This window comes from Ornithorhynchus anatinus, chromosome 5, assembly GCF_004115215.2.
Source record: "Ornithorhynchus anatinus isolate Pmale09 chromosome 5, mOrnAna1.pri.v4, whole genome shotgun sequence".
Taxonomy (NCBI): domain Eukaryota; kingdom Metazoa; phylum Chordata; class Mammalia; order Monotremata; family Ornithorhynchidae; genus Ornithorhynchus; species Ornithorhynchus anatinus.
The window spans coordinates 7,943,285-7,962,882 of NC_041732.1; the positions used below are offsets into that span (position 1 = coordinate 7,943,285).

The 19,598-nt window shown below is 43.5% G+C and overlaps 1 protein-coding gene across 4 annotated transcripts in view; it reads left to right on the top strand.

Moving 5' to 3' along the window:
• PIAS1 (protein inhibitor of activated STAT 1) overlaps positions 1-19,598 on the top strand; it is a 170,145-nt gene that overhangs the window by 52,085 nt on the left and 98,462 nt on the right. For 2 of the 4 annotated variants that reach the window (XM_001516057.5, XM_029064895.2), the window contains one exon: positions 2,302-2,397. The exons of the other annotated variants lie outside the window; for them this stretch is intronic. In XM_001516057.5, coding sequence (XP_001516107.3) covers positions 2,302-2,397 — 96 coding nt within the window. The remainder of the gene's footprint in view (positions 1-2,301; positions 2,398-19,598) is intronic. 4 annotated transcript variants of the gene reach the window in all.

Sequence of the window (19,598 nt, forward strand, 5' to 3'; positions counted from 1 at the left end):
TCTGCCATTTGTCTGCTGGGTGACCTTGGACAAGTCGCTTAGCTGCTCTGTGCCTCAGGTTCCTCATCTGTAAAATGGGGATGAAATTCCTGTTCCTCCTTGTTCTTAGACTGGAAGGTATTTGTGAGGTAGGGGACTCTGACCAACCTCCTTAATGCGTCTCTACCCCGGAGTTTAGCAGATTGCTTGGCATGCAGTAAGTGCTTAACAAATACCATAATGATGATAATAGTAGCAGGCAGTGGTCGTCCAGCTTTACTGGGATGATCATCGCTTTTGCATTCATTTATGTAATGGGGCTTGGCTTTTTGAACTTTTTTTCTGTCATACTCATTAATGTTTGGCATTAGGAAGGAAATAAGAGTAGAAACTGGGGTCTACAGGGACTCGATTGTTTGGAGGCAAATTCATCCTACTCCAATGGACTTTTGTGTTACTTCCCTTTCCCCCATTCCAAAAGTTTCCTTATTCTACTGCCTCCTCTATTTCAGTAAGTTTCTAGTATCTGTTGAGTGTTAACTTTGATCACAGCACAGTTCTAGGAGTTGCCCTTGAGGACTGCAATCTAGTATGGGTTGGGTGGGAAGGGAAACAGAAAAAACATGGTATCAGAGTGAATCCATTTCCCTTCCTCCCTCTCCCCATCTTCCATCCAGTCGCAGAATTTTCTAGGGTTCAAAGTATTTTTGAAAACACAGCTCCCCCGGCCTGCCACGACAGTGGGCCGGGCTACTGGAAGGCAGCCGCTGGCACAAAGTAAGCGCTCATTAAATAGGATTGAATGAACGAATGAACAAATGAGTCCTCAGCTCCCCTGAATGGCCTGTCCACTGTAGCTACTGGCTTGAACCGCATTGCGTACTTCGCCTGATCAGTCGATCAATGGGATTTATTGAGCGCTCATTGGCTGCGGAGCACTGTACCGAGCGCCGGGGAAAACATAATCCAACAGAGTAGACAGACGCCATCTCTGCCCCAAGGAATTTACAGTCTGCCAGGGGAGACAGACGTGAAAATAAATAGGCAGGGGAAGTAGTAGAGTGTAAGGATATGGACATAAGCGCTGTGGGGGTGGGATGAGTATCAAAGTGCTTTATGTGGTTCACAGGTGACGCCGAGGGGAGGGTGGGCAGAATGGAGAAGGGGGGATTTGGGTACCGCTGCAAAGGTGAGAAGGGCGATGGAATGACAAGCCCCCAAGTGACCCAGCTGAGATGGTCAAGGCTCAAGTTGTCCCATGTCACTTGGAACAAAAGAATCGAATCCCAGAGTAAAGGGGAATGTAATTGACGGACTCACCAACCTGGAGCAATCTCCAGCCCTCAAATTCAGCAGACAGTTGTCAAAGATGAGGACCATTTAGAGGTTTTTTTGGCTTTTTTTCTCCTCTCAAGTCGGGCCTGTGTTTTAGGGACTGCAGACTTCACATAGTGAAGGACATCTCCCCTCCACCCCCCGAAAAACTACAACTAGCTGGCACCAGCATTTAGCCCATCTACCCTCTGTCAACTCAGTATCCTGGGGAGCTCAGGCATCAGACATCTGGACCTTATATCTCCACTCAAGTGCTGACAGTCTTGAGCCTTTTCCAGGGGCCTGGGGCCCAAGGGGAGGGACTCCACCTTTTTGCAGTATTTCCCAGAGAACATTGGGTCATCTGCTTCCTGGTGACCGTGACCTCCAGCATTTCCTGGATCCTGCTGCTAATGGGTGTCTGGACTCGTCTCTGGGCCGGCAACCTTTGGGGTTCCCCAAGTCCCAGCAGGAGCTTTTCTGGGTACTTCTGGGTTTCGGGATCCTCGGTCAGCTAGGATGAAGCTTCTTAAAGTTCATTTCTTCAACTCCCTTTTTAAACAAAGACCATTCTGCTTTCTCCCCCAAACCCCCTCATTAACTGCACACATCCTATAATGGTTAATGATAATAGTAATTATGTTGCTTACTATGTGCCAAGCACTGTTCTAAGCACCGGGATGGATGCAAGGTAAGCAGGTTGTCCCACATTGGGCTCACAGTCTAAATCCCCATTTTATAGATGAGTTAACTGAGACACAGAGAGGTGAAGTGATTTGCCCAAGGTCACACAGCGGACAAGTGGCAGAGTCAGGATTAGAACCCATGCCCTCTGACTCCCAACCCATGCTCTTGTCATTAGGCCATGCTACTTCTCAGCAGCATGGTTAATTCAGAAGATCAAAAAAACAACAACCCCACCTTCCCCAAAACAAAGGTAAGTCTATGGAGCTCGTCCAATTACAACATGAACTGAGAGGACGAGGATTGTGTTTTGTTTGTCTTTAGGATGCTAGCAAAATTTGGACATTATGCAATCATCACTACGTTCATTTGACACATGATTTCAGGCTGGAACATATGGCCACCCTGGATGAGTTGAAGGTAAGTCAATTCTTTGCATCCTAAGCCCATCTTTTAAGGCCTTGTTTTCACAATTTGCATTTCAAGAAGGAGGCTCAGTGTCCAAATCTGAAACTGCTTTACCTGAGGTAAAGCAGGAGTAAGTGGGCGGGTATCGTGACTACCAACTCTTAACGTAGTCCACTTTCTCAATCGCTTAGTACGGTGCTCTCTACGCAGTAAGTGTTTAATGAATACCCTTGATTGATTGTGTGTCACATATATTATAGTTGACTTGGACAATGTTTGTGGTTATTGTGACATGTTTTTCCAGAATAAATTGAAAGGTAGAAGATCGTTTTACTTCCTGAATATTCATATCATCGAATATGATTGACAGCCTGCTTTAGTTTGTTTTTAATGTCCTCGATACATTTGATGTAAATATTATTGGTTTTAACAGTAACTGAAACTAAAATTAATATTTAGTATTAATAGAAGCTTTTTGTTTAAATGGAGTTGAAAAACAAAAGTTGAGTTGCATCCATTCAGTGCAGTGCATCTTGGGTTGGCTAAGTGAGCAAATCCATTTTTAGTCTCATGGTTTGCTGCCTAAAATAGATTTAAGCATTCTAGGCCCAAACTTCTAAACCAGTTTTAAAGTCCTTTTTCCAGCCTTGTAGGTTTAGCAATAATTTAGGGCCTATAGCAAGATTTCTTACCAGGTGAGAATGTTTTACTTGTATTTTAATAGGCCTTCTTCTCTATTGGTCCCCATTTTGCGTGGTGGTTTCTTCAGATGGGTTCACAAGTCAGTATTGGTTGCAAACTTGTGGAGAGTCACCTGCTGGTTTGCTACAGGGTCTCACATAGTCCCGTGCACTTAGTAAATACTTCTTTATGGAGATTTGATTATGGTTGAGCTGGGAAATGGTTCTGTTGCAACAAGAATGTAAGAGCAAAAACAGTGCCACACAGGATCCAGACCTAGTAGCTTTTCCAGTCCAGGATCTTCTCTGGAAGAGGCATGAGGGGCGTTTGGAAGAACACCGCAATGGTTACCCATTTTGATATCCAATCCTATGGTGAGAGGTGAGCCTCCTAACCATAAATATTTGCCTCCAATAACCTATCATTAACTGGTCATCTGCTTCAGCCTTTTTTTTCCAAATAAATTCGCTGAAAGGAAGCTTTAAAAGAATAATATACTTTCTTGGGGTAGTGTTAAACTGTATTGACCGAAATTAGGTTGAATGATGAATCCATTGAAATTTAAATAAGTGCTAATGTACGCGGTCATTCAGATTATATTTTCTTTTGAGGATGAATCTCTTACCCTTGATATTTCTAGATTAATGTGGGGGCAAAAATGGTAAGGATTGCCAAATTTTTCCCTCACTAAGCTTTAAAACAGAACCATGATAGCTGCCCTCTGAATTTGTAGATGACATCACTGTTAGTGAAGCTTACTTGTGTTCTTTTTTCTTGTCTATTTTTGCATCTTTGGACAAGACATCATCTAGGTGCCTGAATTCTGAAATATTTAGTTCAGTGAGGCCAGTGAAGAGTTTTGGTGGTAGGTGGCTGCGCAGGGTTTTCCCTGTTTACAGGCTATGTTACCACATTTTTGCCCCCCAGACTTATCAGCCCAGAGAGTTATGGTGACTGTGTAAAACGGTTCACAATCATCTGCATCTTGTCTTGGGTGTGTGCTTTCAGGGTCCATCATTTTCCCTATAGAACCAATTGATCAGTGATATTTATTGAATGCTGCAGGGAGTCAAGTTTACTAAGGAAATTCCGGAATCCGGATCTTCTGCCGCGGTCAGATGCTTTCAGAGCCCTCTGAAAACTGTGTCGAGATCTGGATACTGTTCCTCGTCCATCCCATGTTCCATCTGTGCTGCAGAGATCATGTCCACTCTGGTCTGAAGCCCCACTGTGATTCTGAGAGAATGTGGTCAATGACAGTGTTCAGTAACCGGCCCAGAAGAACTCTAGCCGGAATCGTGCCAGCAAAGACGACTTAGTCATATGGCAATCTAATAACCTTTTTTGGAAGATAGTTGATCACGTGTCCCTTCCAAACCTGAAGTCATTCGATCAATAGTATTTATTTAGAGTACTGTGTACTAGGTGCTTAAAAGAGTACGCCAAAACAGTATAACCGACAAATTCCCTGTCCACAATGAGCTTACAGTCTAGAGGCGGAGACAGACTTTAATATAAAAGAAATCACAGATGTGAACATAAGTACTGTGGAGTTGGAAGCGGGGGAATGAACGAAGGGGGGTTGACACAGAAGGGAGAGGGAGACGAAGAAAGGAGGGCTTAGTCAAGGAAGATCTTGAAGATCTCAGCAGTCATGTCTTCGGGTTTAGATGTAGTGACATTTTTCATTACGGACTGCTGTGCTGTGGAGACTTTCTCAGTAATAATAATAATTGTGGTATTTAAGTGCTTACTATATGCCAGGCACTCTACTAAGCCCTGGGGTGGATACAAACAGTTCAAGATGGACTTAGTCCCTGTCCCACAGAGGGGCTCAAAATCCCAATCCCCATTTTACACGTGATCTAATTGAGGCACAGAGAAGTAAAGTGACTTGCCCAAGGTCACACAGCACACAAGTGGCAGAACCAGGATTAGAACCCATGACCTTTTGACTCCCAGGCCCATACTCTATCCACTATGCCAGGCTGCTTCTCCAGTAGCTGGAGCAGGTACCATGTCTTTATATGTAGATAGGCTATCTATGTTTTGCACAGCTGCATATTCCATAATGGATGTATTTAAGAGAATATCCGTGTTATTGCCATCATCCCTCTTAGGGGTGTTGGGAGTGCACAGACAGAGCCACATATCTTCTTTAACACTGACTTCTTTAATGATATGTTAATATCATTTTGCCAGTAAAGGGGAGCAGTGAAGATGCTATTTCCACAGTTGCTGCATACTAATTAGGGTATTTGTTAAGCACTTGCTATATGCCAAGCACTGTTCTAAGCACTGGGATAGATACAAGGTAATCAGGTTGTCCCCCATGGGGCTCACAGTCTTAATCCCTATTTTCCAGATGAAGAACCTGAGGCCCAGAGAAGTGAAGTGACTTGCCCAAGGTCCCACAGCAGACAAGTGGTAGAACCTGGGATTAGAACCCATGTCTTCTGATTCCCAAACCCTTGCTTTTGCCATGCTGCATCCAACTGTTTTTTTTTTTTGGAAAATAGTAGCGATGATGACAGCTTTTGAGTCCTGTGGCATATTCTCCAACCTCTAAATTTGAGGAGGCCCTTAGGGAAGAATTTAAGCCCAGTGAACCCTCTCCAGGCTGGTAGATCTCACCAGATATAAATGCGGTGTTTCTTAATTATTATTAATATTATTACCATTAATATTATTGCCATTAACATTAGTATGTTGAACACAGTCCACATCCCACATGGGGCTCGTAGTCTTACCCCCCCCCATTTTATAGATGAGGTACCTGAGGCCCAGAGAAGTTGAGACTTGCTTAAGCGCTTTGGTACAGTGCTCTGCACACAGTAAGCGCTTAGTAAATACCAGTGATTGATTTATGGGATCACACAGCAGACAAGTGGAGAAGCCGGGTTTAGAAACCAGGTCCTTTTGACTCCCAGGCCCGTGCTCCATCCACTAGGTCACGCTGCTTCTCTCATTCATTCATGCATTCATTCATTGTCGAATTTATTGAGCACCTACTGTGTGCAGAGCACTGTACTGAGTGCTTGGGAGAGTACACTCTAACAACAGACGGACATATTCCTGCTCACAGTCTAGAGGGGGAGACAGACATTAATATATATATATATATATATAAATAAATTGCAGTTATATATATATGTGCTGTGGGGATGGGAGGGAGGATGAATGAAGGGAGCAAGTCAGGGTGATGCAGAAGGGAGTGGAAGATGAGGAGAGGAGGGCTTAGGGAAGGCTTCTTGGAGGAGATGTGCCTTCAGTAAGGCTTTGAAGTGGGGGAGAACAATTGTCTGATATGAGGAGGAAAGGCGCTTCAGGCCAGAGGTAGGATGTGGGCGAGAGGTCGGTGGCGAGATTGAGGTACAGTGGAGAAGGTTAGCGTTAGAAGAACGAAGTGAGTGGGCTGCGTTGAGTAGGGGAGTAGCGATGTGAAGTAGGAGGGGGCAAGGTGATTAAGTGCTTTAAAGCCAGTGGTGAGGAGTTTTTGTTTGATGCGGAGGTGAATGGGCAACTACTGGAGTTTCTTGAGAAGGTGGGGAAACATGGTCTGAATGTTTCTGAAGGAAAACGATCCGGGCAACAGAATGGAGTATGGACTGGAGTGGGGAGAGAGAGGAGGCTGGGAGGTCAGAAAGGAGGCTGATACAGTCATCAAGGCGGGATAGGGTAAGTGCTCGCATTAATGCGTTAGCAGTTTGGACCGAGAGGAAGGGGCGGATTGTGGCGATGTCATAAAGGTAGAGCTGACAGGGATTAGTGAAGCCCTGAATACGTGGGTTGAACGAGAGAGGAGAGTCAAGGATAACACCAAGGTTACGGGCTCGTGAGACAGGAAGGATGGTGGTGCCGTCAACAGTGATGGGAAAGCGAGCGGAAGGACAGGGTTTAGGTGGGAAGATAAGAAGTTCAGTTTGGGCCTTACTAAATTTGATTTTCCTGTCAAGAAGCAGGTGACTAAAAGCATCTTTTTTTGACAGGGTCAAGAGGTGCTGCAAGGTGTTGTTTATTTAATACCTGTTCTGCTGCCACGAGTTTTTATCTGTGTCTTTTTCACCCATTATTAGTGGCTAAGATTAGCCCAGTGTCTTAATGGCTACCTTGGTAACAGAAATGCCCATTTGCTGTGTATCTTGGAGATCATATTGGAGTGTCTTTTTTCAACAGGGCTTCTGTCATGTTGCTGCAAATCTCCAGGAGCCTAACATTTAGCTGCCTCAGTGGTATATTGTTACATTGTATTTTCCCAAGCACTTAGTACAGTGCTCAGCACACAGTAAGTGCTCAATAAATGCATTCGACTGGTTTGTAGACCACTTCTTGATGCAGAGGATGTAATGTTAATTTAAACATGGAGTGGCTCTGGTGTTGATCAAGCCAGCGTTCTGCTCTGGGCACGGCCACCGCGATCGGTGGGGCCTTTGGTTCCTTCTGCCGCACTCGGATGTAGAAAGTGAGAGGCTAGTAGTTAAAGAGAGCTGTCATTAGGTAGAAAAATGGATTCATTTGTATTTTTCCTTTTTCCCTTCCCCTCTGCTTGTGGATGTGTTGGCATTCATGACGAGCAGGAGGGAAGGGGTAAAGGAAGACTAGGTTTCGGCTGGGATTCTCCACAGACTGGAACGTCGATCCCTGAAATATCAAGATTCGGCCTTAGATTGTCTGACATTCAGTTGCCTCCTGCCTTCTCTTTGGAGAGGGAGCAAGGGATGTTAAGATCCACCTTCTTATCTTTCCATGTTTTCTGCCTCAATTACCACTTGCTTAGAATGATGCTTGGCACATATTAAGTGCTTAACAAATACCATTATTAAAAAATATATATATATGTATATATATTCCTTGGCTAATTTTCTGTAGTGAGCTCTAGGACCCTAATCATTTCTTCTGCCTTCCTCACTGTTCCTTGGTTCTCTTGTTGGCCCCTTCTCCCTGGCCATCATCACAAACTTTCAAGGGCCCCGAGACGCGTAGCATTGACAGTTCAAAGTTGCGCAAAAAAGGTCACTCCCTCATTTGACCACAGGAAACAATCTACCTATAATAATAATAATAATAATGGTTACTAGTTAAGCACTTACTATGTGCCAAGCACTGTTCTAATCGCTGGGGTAGATATGAGTTAATCTGGTTGGACTCAGTTCCTGTCCCACATGGGGCTCACACTCTTAATCCCCATTTTACAAATGAGACAACTGAGTTCCACAGAAATGAAGTGACTTGGCCAAAGTCACACAGCAGTCATGTGGCAGAGCCGGGATTAGAACTCCCAGGCCCGTGCTCTATCCACTAAGTCCCTACTGTTTCTTTGTCCCCTTTTGTCCCCTTCCCCTTTCTGTCCCCTACTGCCTTTTCCCTGCTGCCCTTTGCTACCTAAAAACTACATTTCATTTTGTACTAAGGTGTGCCTTTCCCTAACTCCAAACCCGCTGTAGGCAATTTTCATCATGTAAATGGAAAAACCAGTGATGATATCCCCTCCAAAATGTGACTCATATTACTTCTTTTCCCTCAGCACCAATAAAAAACAAGATAAAATTGAAACCAAACTGTCAGAAAAGGAGTGTTATGGTCATCAGTCTTCTCTCAATAGGATATTAGCTCCTAGGTGTCAGGGAACCTTGGATTGTACATTACCAGAAGATTGTGGAACTTCCAAAAATATAAAATCAGTCTCTTTTAAAATAGTCACATGATTGGGACTGTATTTTGCTGCTTGCCACAAAAAAGATTATTTAGCCCAAAGTATTTTTAAATAAGCTGTGTTGTGTAGCTTATTGATTTTTATCTGGACCTGTCACTCCAATGATTTAACAACCCATAGGTTAGTGCAGGGGTGTTATTGTTTGAACTAGCATCTCCTCCCAAGCACTTAAATAATAATAACTGGGAGAAGGTTGCAGTCTAGTGTTATTGTTTATTTACAGTTCAATCGAAATCACTTGCCTGCTTTATTTTATTTTTTTTGGAAGGGTCTCATTTACATTATTTTGGGATATTTATCCTTGTGCCTGCAAGACCTCCTAAGCCTGGCGCCTTTTGCAATTGAGAGGCTGGCGTCTGCACGAATTTGAGGTGGTATGCTGTCATTTTAGGATAATTCCTAGGACTCAGTAATTCGTGAGTATGAGAACTAAATTGCAGTAAAGATGTGTTGATGCCAACACGGAATGCTAAACAAAGGGTGGCATGTAGATATTTCTGAACCCTTTACCCCACTCCCTTCCCTCACTAATTGCAACTTTCAGCACACAGAATTATCCTCCCACTCGGTTTCTCCGTCCCTGTCCTTCCGCAAATACCCGTAGGGGAACTGTGAAGCAGTTTCTGGAAAGGGGTCCGTGGGTCCAGTGGAAATTCATTCATTCATTCAATCGAATTTATTAAGTGCTTACTGTGTGCAGAACACTGTACTAAGCACTTGGAAAAATACAACACATCACTAAGCAGTGAAAATCCCTGCCCACAAGGAGCTTACAGTCTAGTGGGGGAGACTTGATATTCACCCCACTCTCAGCCCCACAGCACTTATGCATGTCTTGTCTTGTTTTTGCTTTGTTCTGTTTTGCTTTGCTCTCTGTCTCTCCGGTTTAGACTGTGAGACCGTCACTGGGCGGGGATTGTCTCTATCTGTTGCTGAATTGTACATTCCAAGCACTTAGTACAGTGCTCTGCACAGAGTAAGTGCTCAAGAAATACTATTGAATGAATGAAGGAATGAGGCAGACATCAGTACAAATAAATAAAATCACAGATCTAGCATGGAGCAAATTAAACTTAAAGTTAACCAGTTTGTTTAAAAAAATCTCAGATTTATCAGGTCTCACTGGTTTTAATGCCACAGTGAAGGGTGCAAACATTGTGTGTAAATAGAGTCATGGTTTGAGAGACCTACTGGGCTATCTATATGTAATGGAGCAGTCTGAAGTGGTAGAGAGCTCTCAGTGGCAGTGAATAATTCCCCTGGAGTCTAGATGCTAGAAGCAGCATGGCTCATTGGAAAGAGCACGGGCTTTGGAGTCAGAGGTCATGAGTTCGAATCCCAGCTCTGCCACGTGTCAGCTGTGTGACTGTGGGCAAGTCACTTAACTTCTCTGTGCCTCAGTTACCTCATCTGTAAAATGGGGATTAAGACTGTGAGCCCCACGTGGGACAACCAGATTCCCCTGTGTCTACCCCAGCGCTTAGAACAGTGCTCTGCACATAGTAAGCGCTTAACAAATACCAACATTATTAGATCACAGTGTCAAAGGAGTGTTATATGTAATAATAATAATGTTGGTATTTGTTAAGTGCTTACTATGTGCAGAGCACTGTTCTAAGTGCTGGGGTGGATACAAGGTAATCAGGTTGTCCCATGCGAGGCTCACAGTTTTAATCCCCATTTTACAGATGAGGTAAGAGGCACAGAGAAGTAAAGTGACTTGCCCACAGTCACACAGCTGACAAGTGGCCGAGCCGGAATTTGAACCCATGACCTCTGACTCCCAAGCCCGGGCTCTTTCCACTGAGCCATGCTGCATTTCTTTCTGTCATTTATTGAGTGCTTACTGTGAGCGGAACACTATACTAAGCACTTGGGAGAGGACAATATAACAATAAACAGGCACCTTCCCTGCCCACAACAAGCTTACAGTCTCACGGATAAAGAGATGCCACCCTTCCACTCCTTTAGGCTCTACGTCTTTAACAACTGCTGCACTTGTCATTCCTTCTGAATACCCGTGGATAAACCCTGAGTGACCTTTAATGGCAATAGTCTTAGTCTTACTGCAGAGGTAGGTAAGCACTAGACTGTGGAAACAGTTTTACACCCTCTGTTCTGTGAGAGATTTTTCTCAACCTTTTCTTTAAAAAAAAAATCTGATCCATAAACATCCAGGCTCATGTTTTTTCCTGAATAGTTTATGAGGTGATAATAGAAAGTGGAGGAGAATCCATTTTTGATCCATTTCACTAAGTCCCGTTCTAGATCCTCTGGAAACCTGTTCCTTAGTTCAGCTCACCTAGGTAGATTTGATTAGTATTTACTAAAGTAGATCTATTGCTCTTTTAACATCGAATTGAAAATGAAGCTTTCTTCCCCCTCCGCCTACCAGCACACATATAGGCATTCAAACCTCCTAAAACCAGCCACCACCACAATTCCTTACCACTGCAGAAAGCCTTTGAATTCTTGTGAAAAATTTTTTTTTCTTGGCTGAATAATTTTGTTCCATTTTAATTTCCAGGTACTGCACCACTTAGAGCGCTCTCCTAATGTTCCGGGCTTTCAATAGAAGCCTGCTAAAGTGACAAAAATCTAATAAGAGAAAAAGTTCAAGGAAAGTTCACTCTGTACTTTATAGTAACACTATGCGAAGGAAATAAAACTTAGTTTATTATGTGTTCTTTTAGAAAAAACACAAAACTTCTGGGAACCAAACTGTGGTTTATCAGGATATTTTTCTTTTTCTTAATGCCAACATTTTATACCCTGGCCGAGTGAACGAACCCCTTTAGATGAAATACAAATATGTGACGTACCGGCGAGTGATTCGTGTGATTTGGGGGACATAGTGTTGAACAATTAGAGTAGGAATAAGCCTGTGAGCTCCATATGGGACGGGACTGTGTCCAACCTGATTAGCTTGTATCTACCCCAGTGCTTAGGACGGTGCTTGACACATAGTAAATGCTTAACAAACACCATTATTATTATTACTACTACTGTTATTATTATCAGAGTAGGATTTGTTTCCTCTTCAGCCCAAGCCTTATACAGTGGTAACCCCTCCTAAAGGAGATTGGCCAGTGTTCCTGAAAAATGTGATACCTTGGCTATAGGCTTGTGGATCCGGTATTCAGTAGTTGGCATGCATTTGTTTTGGGTTTCAGTATTTAAAGATCCCTCTAAACATCTCACCACTTTCCGACTTCTCTTTCCGCCCCTCAGGCCTGAGCGTGGGGTTCCCAGAGTGAGCGGGGGTGGGTGTCTGTGGTGTTTCTGACCCATCCAGTTGAGTGGCTTCCTCTGGTTGACAGACCAGAGCCGGGCCAGGCGCTGAGCCATTAGTTTTTGCCTACGGCTAGTTCGTTCCTGGCGCCCGTCCATCCGTGGGTGCAGGTTAGTGACTTCTTGAGACCCCCAGGAACAGAGTTGGGCCGGGGGCTACTAACTAGATCTGTGGTTGGTTCCGAGCCAGGGAGGAGCCACCGGGGGGTGGTTCGGAGCCCACGACCCTCCTCCTCCCAGCCCTAACGCTTCAGGCTGAACTAATCGTCCACTCTTGCTAAATGCAGTCAGTCCCCTAGGGTGGGATAAATCACTAAAATGCTCTTGTTCTTTTCACACGTATATGATCAAACTCCACGGTTTGGGAGCGATGCGGGGCTTTGAAAGCTTTATTTCATTACATATCTGAAAATCTGAACTTGGATTTTACGTGAGCTGTGTGGTCGTTGGTAAACCAGCCGTGCAGATAATCTCTTGCCTGGGGCCCACGACGATCTGTGTCGGGTAATTGGAAAATATCGATGTACCTTCCGAGAGGGAGGTATTGGTAGCAAAATTGGCTGTCCGGTCAAAAGTTTCATATTTGTTTTCAAGGCTGCCTGCGACCGTGCAACTGGCTAATATGTATGTGAACTAAGATGTGTAATTCAATTCCATTGGCCCAACTCCATGGCAACGTCCGTGTTCACTATGATGTCACAAAACAAATTGTACTAAGATGGTACAGCAGGAACCAATTTAAATGTCTGTGGTCCTAAGAAAGTGTGTGTGGCTGTCGGAGGAAGAGGAGAGTTGAAAATTCATGAGCCATTTTCACCCGCTTAAAAAATGGGATGCGAATTCATTTGTAAGTTATCTTTGAGATTAAAGTGCCAAATGTTAAACATCCGGGTAAAGGAAATTGAAGTGTCATTCATTTAAACGTCGTCTTTAAGAATTCAAGTTTTACACTTAAGAATAGATATTTGGTTAGCTCTTGCTCCGAGCCAGAGCGAGTGAATTGTACTTTGGGAGTAAACTACTCAGTATTATTGCCCAGCACTTACAAATACAAAATGATGAAGCGAAGGGAAGCGACTGTTGGCTGAATTAACCCTTTCGGATCACCAGGGGATGTTGACTATTTTGTGAGATGACCTGGAACTTAATTCGCTGGTGAGTTAGAGAAGCAGCACAGGTCTGGGAGTCAGAAGGTCATGGGTTCTTATCCTGGCTCTGTCACTTGTCTGCTGTGTGACCTTGGCAAGATGCATCACATTTCTGTGCCTCAGTTGCCTCATCTGTAAAATGGGAATTGAGACCCGTGAGCCCCACATAGGACAGGGACTGTGTCCAACCCCATTACTTGTATCCACCCCCGCGCTTAGTATAATACCTGAAACACAGTAAGCACTTAATGAATACCAAAATTATTATTATTATTTGATACTTCTGCCTTTTCTACATTTCCGAGCAGTCCTATTGAGAGAGAAGGGGCCAAGAGTCAGGACTTGGAGTTGCAAGAGCAGGCTGGGTGCTTGCTTTGAGAGCGTTCTGGAACTCCTCATGAATAGCCACGGTCATTTTAAAGGGTAAGGTAGCCGTGCCGAAATGGCTCGAGGGCTGAAGAGGATGCGTGGTGGATAGTCACAGATACCTGCAGTAACCACTCACTCCTATTTCAGTCTGCTGGCTGGGATTGGGAGGGAGGAATAGCATTTCCTACACCTTTGGGGTCTCGCTCCCAGTTCTACTAAAAAAAACCAAAACCCCCAAAAACCCAAACAACAAAAAACCCTCGCAATCCTTAGAGAAATTATGCAGTGTGTTTGTCATGAGCTTAGTTTGTGGTGGAAACTACCATTGACAGTTGAGCAACAACACTTGTTTACTTAATTGACTTGTGATTTAATTGTTAAGCAAGTGGGTATCTCTTTTTCTCCATCTCCGAAATGAGCCCCAGACTTCCCCTGCCCACTAGCTCGGAAGGGGAGTTAAAAAAAATAAAATAAAATAGTCTTGCCCTTCTCTTTGGGCCACACTGCTCCCCCTGATAGTTTTCAAGCAATCAGAGAAGCAGCGTGGTCTAGTCGGTGGAGCCTGGGCCAGGGAATCAGAAGGACCTGGGTTCTAATCCTGTCCTGCCACTTGGTTGCTTTGTGACCAAGGGCAAGTCACTCAACTTCTCTATGCCTCAGTTACTTCTTTGGTAAAGTGGGAATTAAGACTGTGAGCCCCATGTGGGACAGGGACTGTGTCCAACCTGATTATCTTGTTTCTACCCTAGTTCTTAGTACAGTTAAGCCAGGCGGCTTAACAAATACCATTAAAAAAAAATGGATAGAGCAGCTGGAGAATTTCAACAGTCAAACTTTCCAGTCAGAATATGGCATGGCCACCCTTTTAATAATGCCTCCCATAGGACTTAAGGGGGCACTTTTCAAAATTGTCTTCTTTATTGTGTTTAAATAGGTAGGATCATTTGAGATTGATTAAAAAATGAAATTTACAGTGTTGTCTTATCCTGTTTGAATAGCTACTACCATTTATGATGGATTAAAAGTGAATATATTGCTCTAATGCAATAGGATACTGTATTTTGCTGTTTTTCAGTATTTTGCTTCTTTTTTTTATCATGCAGGAACGCTCGTAGTTTGTGAAGCATCAGCCATGGTTCAAAAAGCTTTATAGATTTACTAATAGCCACGGTCATTTTAAAGGGTAAGGTAGCCGTGCCGAAATGGCTCGAGGGCTGAAGAGGATGCGTGGTGGATAGTCACAGATACCTGCAGTAACCACTCACTCCTATTTCAGTCTGCTGGCTGGGATTGGGAGGGAGGAATAGCATTTCCTACACCTTTGGGGTCTCGCTCCCAGTTCTACTAAAAAAAACCAAAACCAGAGAAGCAGCGTGGTCTAGTAGGTGGAGCATGGGCCAGGGAATCAGAAGGACCTGGGTTCTAATCCTGTCCTGCCACTTGGTTGCTTTGTGACCAAGGGCAAGTCACTCAACTTCTCTATGCCTCAGTTACTTCTTTGGTAAAGTGGGAATTAAGACTGTGAGCCCCATGTGGGACAGGGACTGTGTCCAACCTGATTATCTTGTTTCTACCCTAGTTCTTAGTACAGTTAAGCCAGGCGGCTTAACGAATACCATTAAAAAAAAATGGATTAAAAAAAAACCAAAAACAAGAACCATTGGTTCTTGTGAGGGGAAACTGGGGAGAGACAAGACACCTGGAAGTGTTTTCCAGGTGGTGCAGCTTATTGACTAGGGCACTTGTTCATCATCGTCATCATCATTCAATTCATTCGTATTTATTGAGCGCTTACCTTGTGCAAAGCACTGTACTAAAAGATTGAGAGAGTAGAAAACAACAATAAACAGGCACGTCCCCTGCCCCCAGCAATCATCATCAATCATCAGTGGCATTTATTTACTGTGGACCGAGCACTGTATTAAGCACTTGGGAGAGCATGGCATGAAAGAGTTGGTAGACACATTCCCTGCCCTCAACTAGCTTACAGTCAAGAGGAAGACCAGTTAAGGGCTTACCAGCCCAAAGTGGAACATGAAATATAATATTCCTGCACTCAAGAGTTCAGATTCCTATTCCCAGATTCTGCTTTCTCTGTAATCATTTAGCACCTGCCAGTGCTGAACATCTAAATAAATTTAATTAGTAATTCAACACATCTTTTCAAAGTTACCATCACCACTTCTGCTTTTCAAATGAAGAAATTGAACCCAAAAAATGATTTTGGCAGTGCCAGAGTGCAGGCGTTAATGTCCATACGTTTCTCTGTGCTAAGGGCTGGAAGACTATTGCATTAAAAAATATCGTCTAAGAAAATATTTAGCCTTTAGTAGCCAGAAATACTGATCACAGGTTAGTAAATACGAGGTCCAAAATAGGTGCCGTTACTGTTAATGAATGCCTGGATAAATTTTATTATTAAACAGAACGATACCTCAAACAATCAGAAGGTTTTAGCTGAATTCCAAGTTTCCTCCTCTTTCAATAGGCAGACTTTTCTGCTGATAACCTTTTGTAGTAAATCCTGAGAAGGTCATATCCGATTAATTCCTCCATTTTTTGGCTGAGAGCAAACAAGCTGTTTTTATCACTTCAATTCTTAACACTTATCAATAAATCTTCTACTAATATTATCACAGTTATTGTCTGCAATGGAAATACTGGTCTGTTTTTAAAATAATCCCCGTAGGTTTGAGAGTAAAACCAGAAAATAAAGCTTGAATAATACTTAAGATTTCTTGAACTAATATACCCTAGTCCTCATTTAATACCCAGGTTTTATAGCGTAGTGCACTTTGTGAAAAAGTAAAGTTTATATGTAGTTTAATTTGGGACAGATTTTTCAGATGGGCTGGTAACTTTCCAGAAACATTGTAAATGTCTCCAGAGGGTTTCACTTTGTATGCCTTACACCTTAGAATTGCCAGCATGCTTGCAAATCTGAGTTACTTGGAGTTGGAATTTGAGGCCACATTGCTTTTCAAGTTAGAAAGAGGTCAGTTCCTTATGAAAACTTGGCTGGTAGAGTCAAGACACATTTAGTCGTCTTAAAATAAGAAAACTTTATGGTGGTAGAATTACAAAGACATGCCATGGCAAGAGAAACTCATGATTGAGAGGTTAATGATGGGTTATTAGAGGAAAAAGAAACAATAAAGAGTGTTAGATAATGTCAAGAACATTCAGGAGAATAACTTCAGTCTGTAGTATTCATTGAGCACTTACTATGTGCAGAGCACTGTACTAAGCGCTGCGGTGGGTACAAGCAAATCAGGCTGGACGCAGTCCCTGTCCCACATGGGGCTCACAGTCTTAACCCCCATTTTACGGATGAGGTAACTGAGGCGCAGGGAAGTTAAGTGACTGGCCCAAGGCCACCCAGGAGGCAAGTGGCTGAGCGGGTATTAGAACCCATGACCTTCTGCCTCCCAGGCCCGTGTTCTACTCACTACGCCATGCTGCTTCCCATAAGCATCTTGCTATCACTGGCCAAGACAGTCGTAAGTTGCATAAATGATTGGCCTGTTAGTAATGGCATTTCTTATGCCTTCGTGTATGGTATATCTGGTGGAAAACCTGTTTTAATTGCAATGAAAAATTTAAATCAGATCCACAAGGAGTTTTGATTTTTTTTATAATGTCAACTTGTGCATAGTTTAAATTTAAAATGAATTAAAGATGGTAAATTATTGTGGGATAGGGATTAAATTTTTAATTCTGCATTATTTGGGATGGTGCATGTGACCTTGAGAAATATCCTAAATTTCATATCCTATTCTCTGCTGCTCTCCCCTATTTGTAATGTATTTTAACGTCTATACCCCCTCCTAGATTGCAAAATTCTGAGGTCAGGGGTCGTGCCTGCCTACTCTGAAATTGTAGCCACGCAGAGAAGCAGCGTGGCTTAGTGGAAAGAGCATGGGCTTGGGAGTCAGAGGTCGCAGGTTCTACTCCCGGCTCCACCACTTGTCTGCTGTGTGACCTTGGGCAAGCCACTTAACTTCTCTGGGCCTCAGTTACCTCATCTGTAAAATAGAGATTAAGACTGTGAGCCCCACATGGGACAACCTGATTACCTTGTATCCCCCCCAGCGCTTAGAATAGTGCTTGGCACATAGTAAGCACTTGACAAATACCATAATTATTATTATTATTATTAGCAGCCTCCCAAGTGCTTAGTACAGTGCTTTGCACAGAGTGCTTCTCTGTGCATTGATGCATGGATCGAGTGACTAAATGGATCATAGTGGGGCCTTACTCAGAGATTAGTTTCTGTTAATGTAGCTAGGATGTTGATTGGTTATCAAGGATTTCAGTTGGGCTAAAAATCGCCGATCGTGGTAATGGGGAGGAGCAACAGGAAGGCTGTGGAGAAACCAAGGTGACCGAGTACCCCGAAGGCTAGGGCTATCGCTGATCTTTCTGCCTTTCCTACCAAGTTCTTCCAAGTCTGATCTCTGCATCCCTTGCCGACTCCTGCACCTGCCCTTCCCATCTTCCCCACACATCGGCAAGATCATTTGTCTAGTCTTAATCGTTAATGATATTTGTTAAAAACTTACTATGTGCTATGCACTGAATTAAGCGCTGGGGTCTTGTCTTACGCTGTCAAGTCGTCTCCGACCCATAGCGATTCCATGGACACATCTCTGCCAGAACGTCCCACTCTCCATCCACAGTCTTTCTGGTAGTGGATCCATAGAGTTTTCTTGGCCAAAATACGGAATCGGTTTACCACTGCCTTCTTCCGCGCAGACAACTCGAGTCTCCTCCCTCGATTCTCTCCCGTGCCGCTGCTGCCCAGCACGGGTGAGTTTGGGCTTGTAGCAGATGGCCTTCAACTCGCTAGCCACTGGCCAAGCTAGGAGTGGAATGGGTAGGCCTCTACTTGACTCTCCTTCCCGTAGCCGAGACTGGTGGTGTACTGGAAACTCTCAAGGTGCCGTCCTGGGTGGGGAGAGTGCTGGGATAGGTACAAGCTAATCAGGTTGGACACAGTCCATGTCCCACAGTGGCTTCACAGTGTTAATGCCCATTTTACAGATGAGGGAACTGAGGCACAGAGAAGTGAAGTTACTTGCCCAAGGTTACACAGCAGACCAGTGGTGGAGCCGGGGTTAGAACCCAGGACCTTCTGACTCCCAGGCCAGTGCTCTATCCACTAGGTCCAGCTACTGCTTCATTGACAGCAGAATATAGAAATGGGCTATAGGAGCTTTGATCATATACCCATGATGTTCCATCATCTCACTGGAAGTTTGTGTATGGTCAAACCTTTACTCTATTCCCCCATCCCCCATCCCTTACCCCCCACCCCCCATAGCAAAATTTCTAGGAGTTAAATTGGAATAAAGGTTTGTTTGGAATAGACAATTTGTGTCAAGACATGGAGGAGAAGGCTGGAGACAAATGAAAAGGAATTTTGAGCAGAATATTCCGGGAATCTTTGGAGGAATAAATTTGTGTAGGGCCGCTCCCTTGATTTTTTTTGATTTGGTAGACTGTGGTAAAAGAAGAACCCCATTATGACTTTAAAGTCTTGTGCATTCTCTAGAATGAATAATACAGCAATCCAACGATAAGAATTCACTCTTGGAGAAATATTCTGCAATAACTATGTAACTTCTAATACTATATTATTTGAGATGATAAATGCACATGACCTAAAAGAAATTTCCTAATTAGATCAACCAAGGGTATTTATTGAACTCCTGTTCTCCCTCTTACTTAGACTGTGAGCCCAATATGGGGCAGGAGTTATGTCCGACCTGATTGTATCTACCCCGGTGCTTTGGAACAGTGCTTGACACATAGTCAACACTTAACAAATAGGATGCTAACAATAATAAGTGCTTACCATGTGCAGAGCACTGTATTTAGCACTTGGGAGAGTACAATACATCAGAGTGGGTAGGATCTTAGTAGGCCATAGATTTCCAAATTCACCCTGGAAAATACTCCCATTTTCTGCTGAGGCTAGTGTTTGAAAATTAATAATTTAGGAATACATG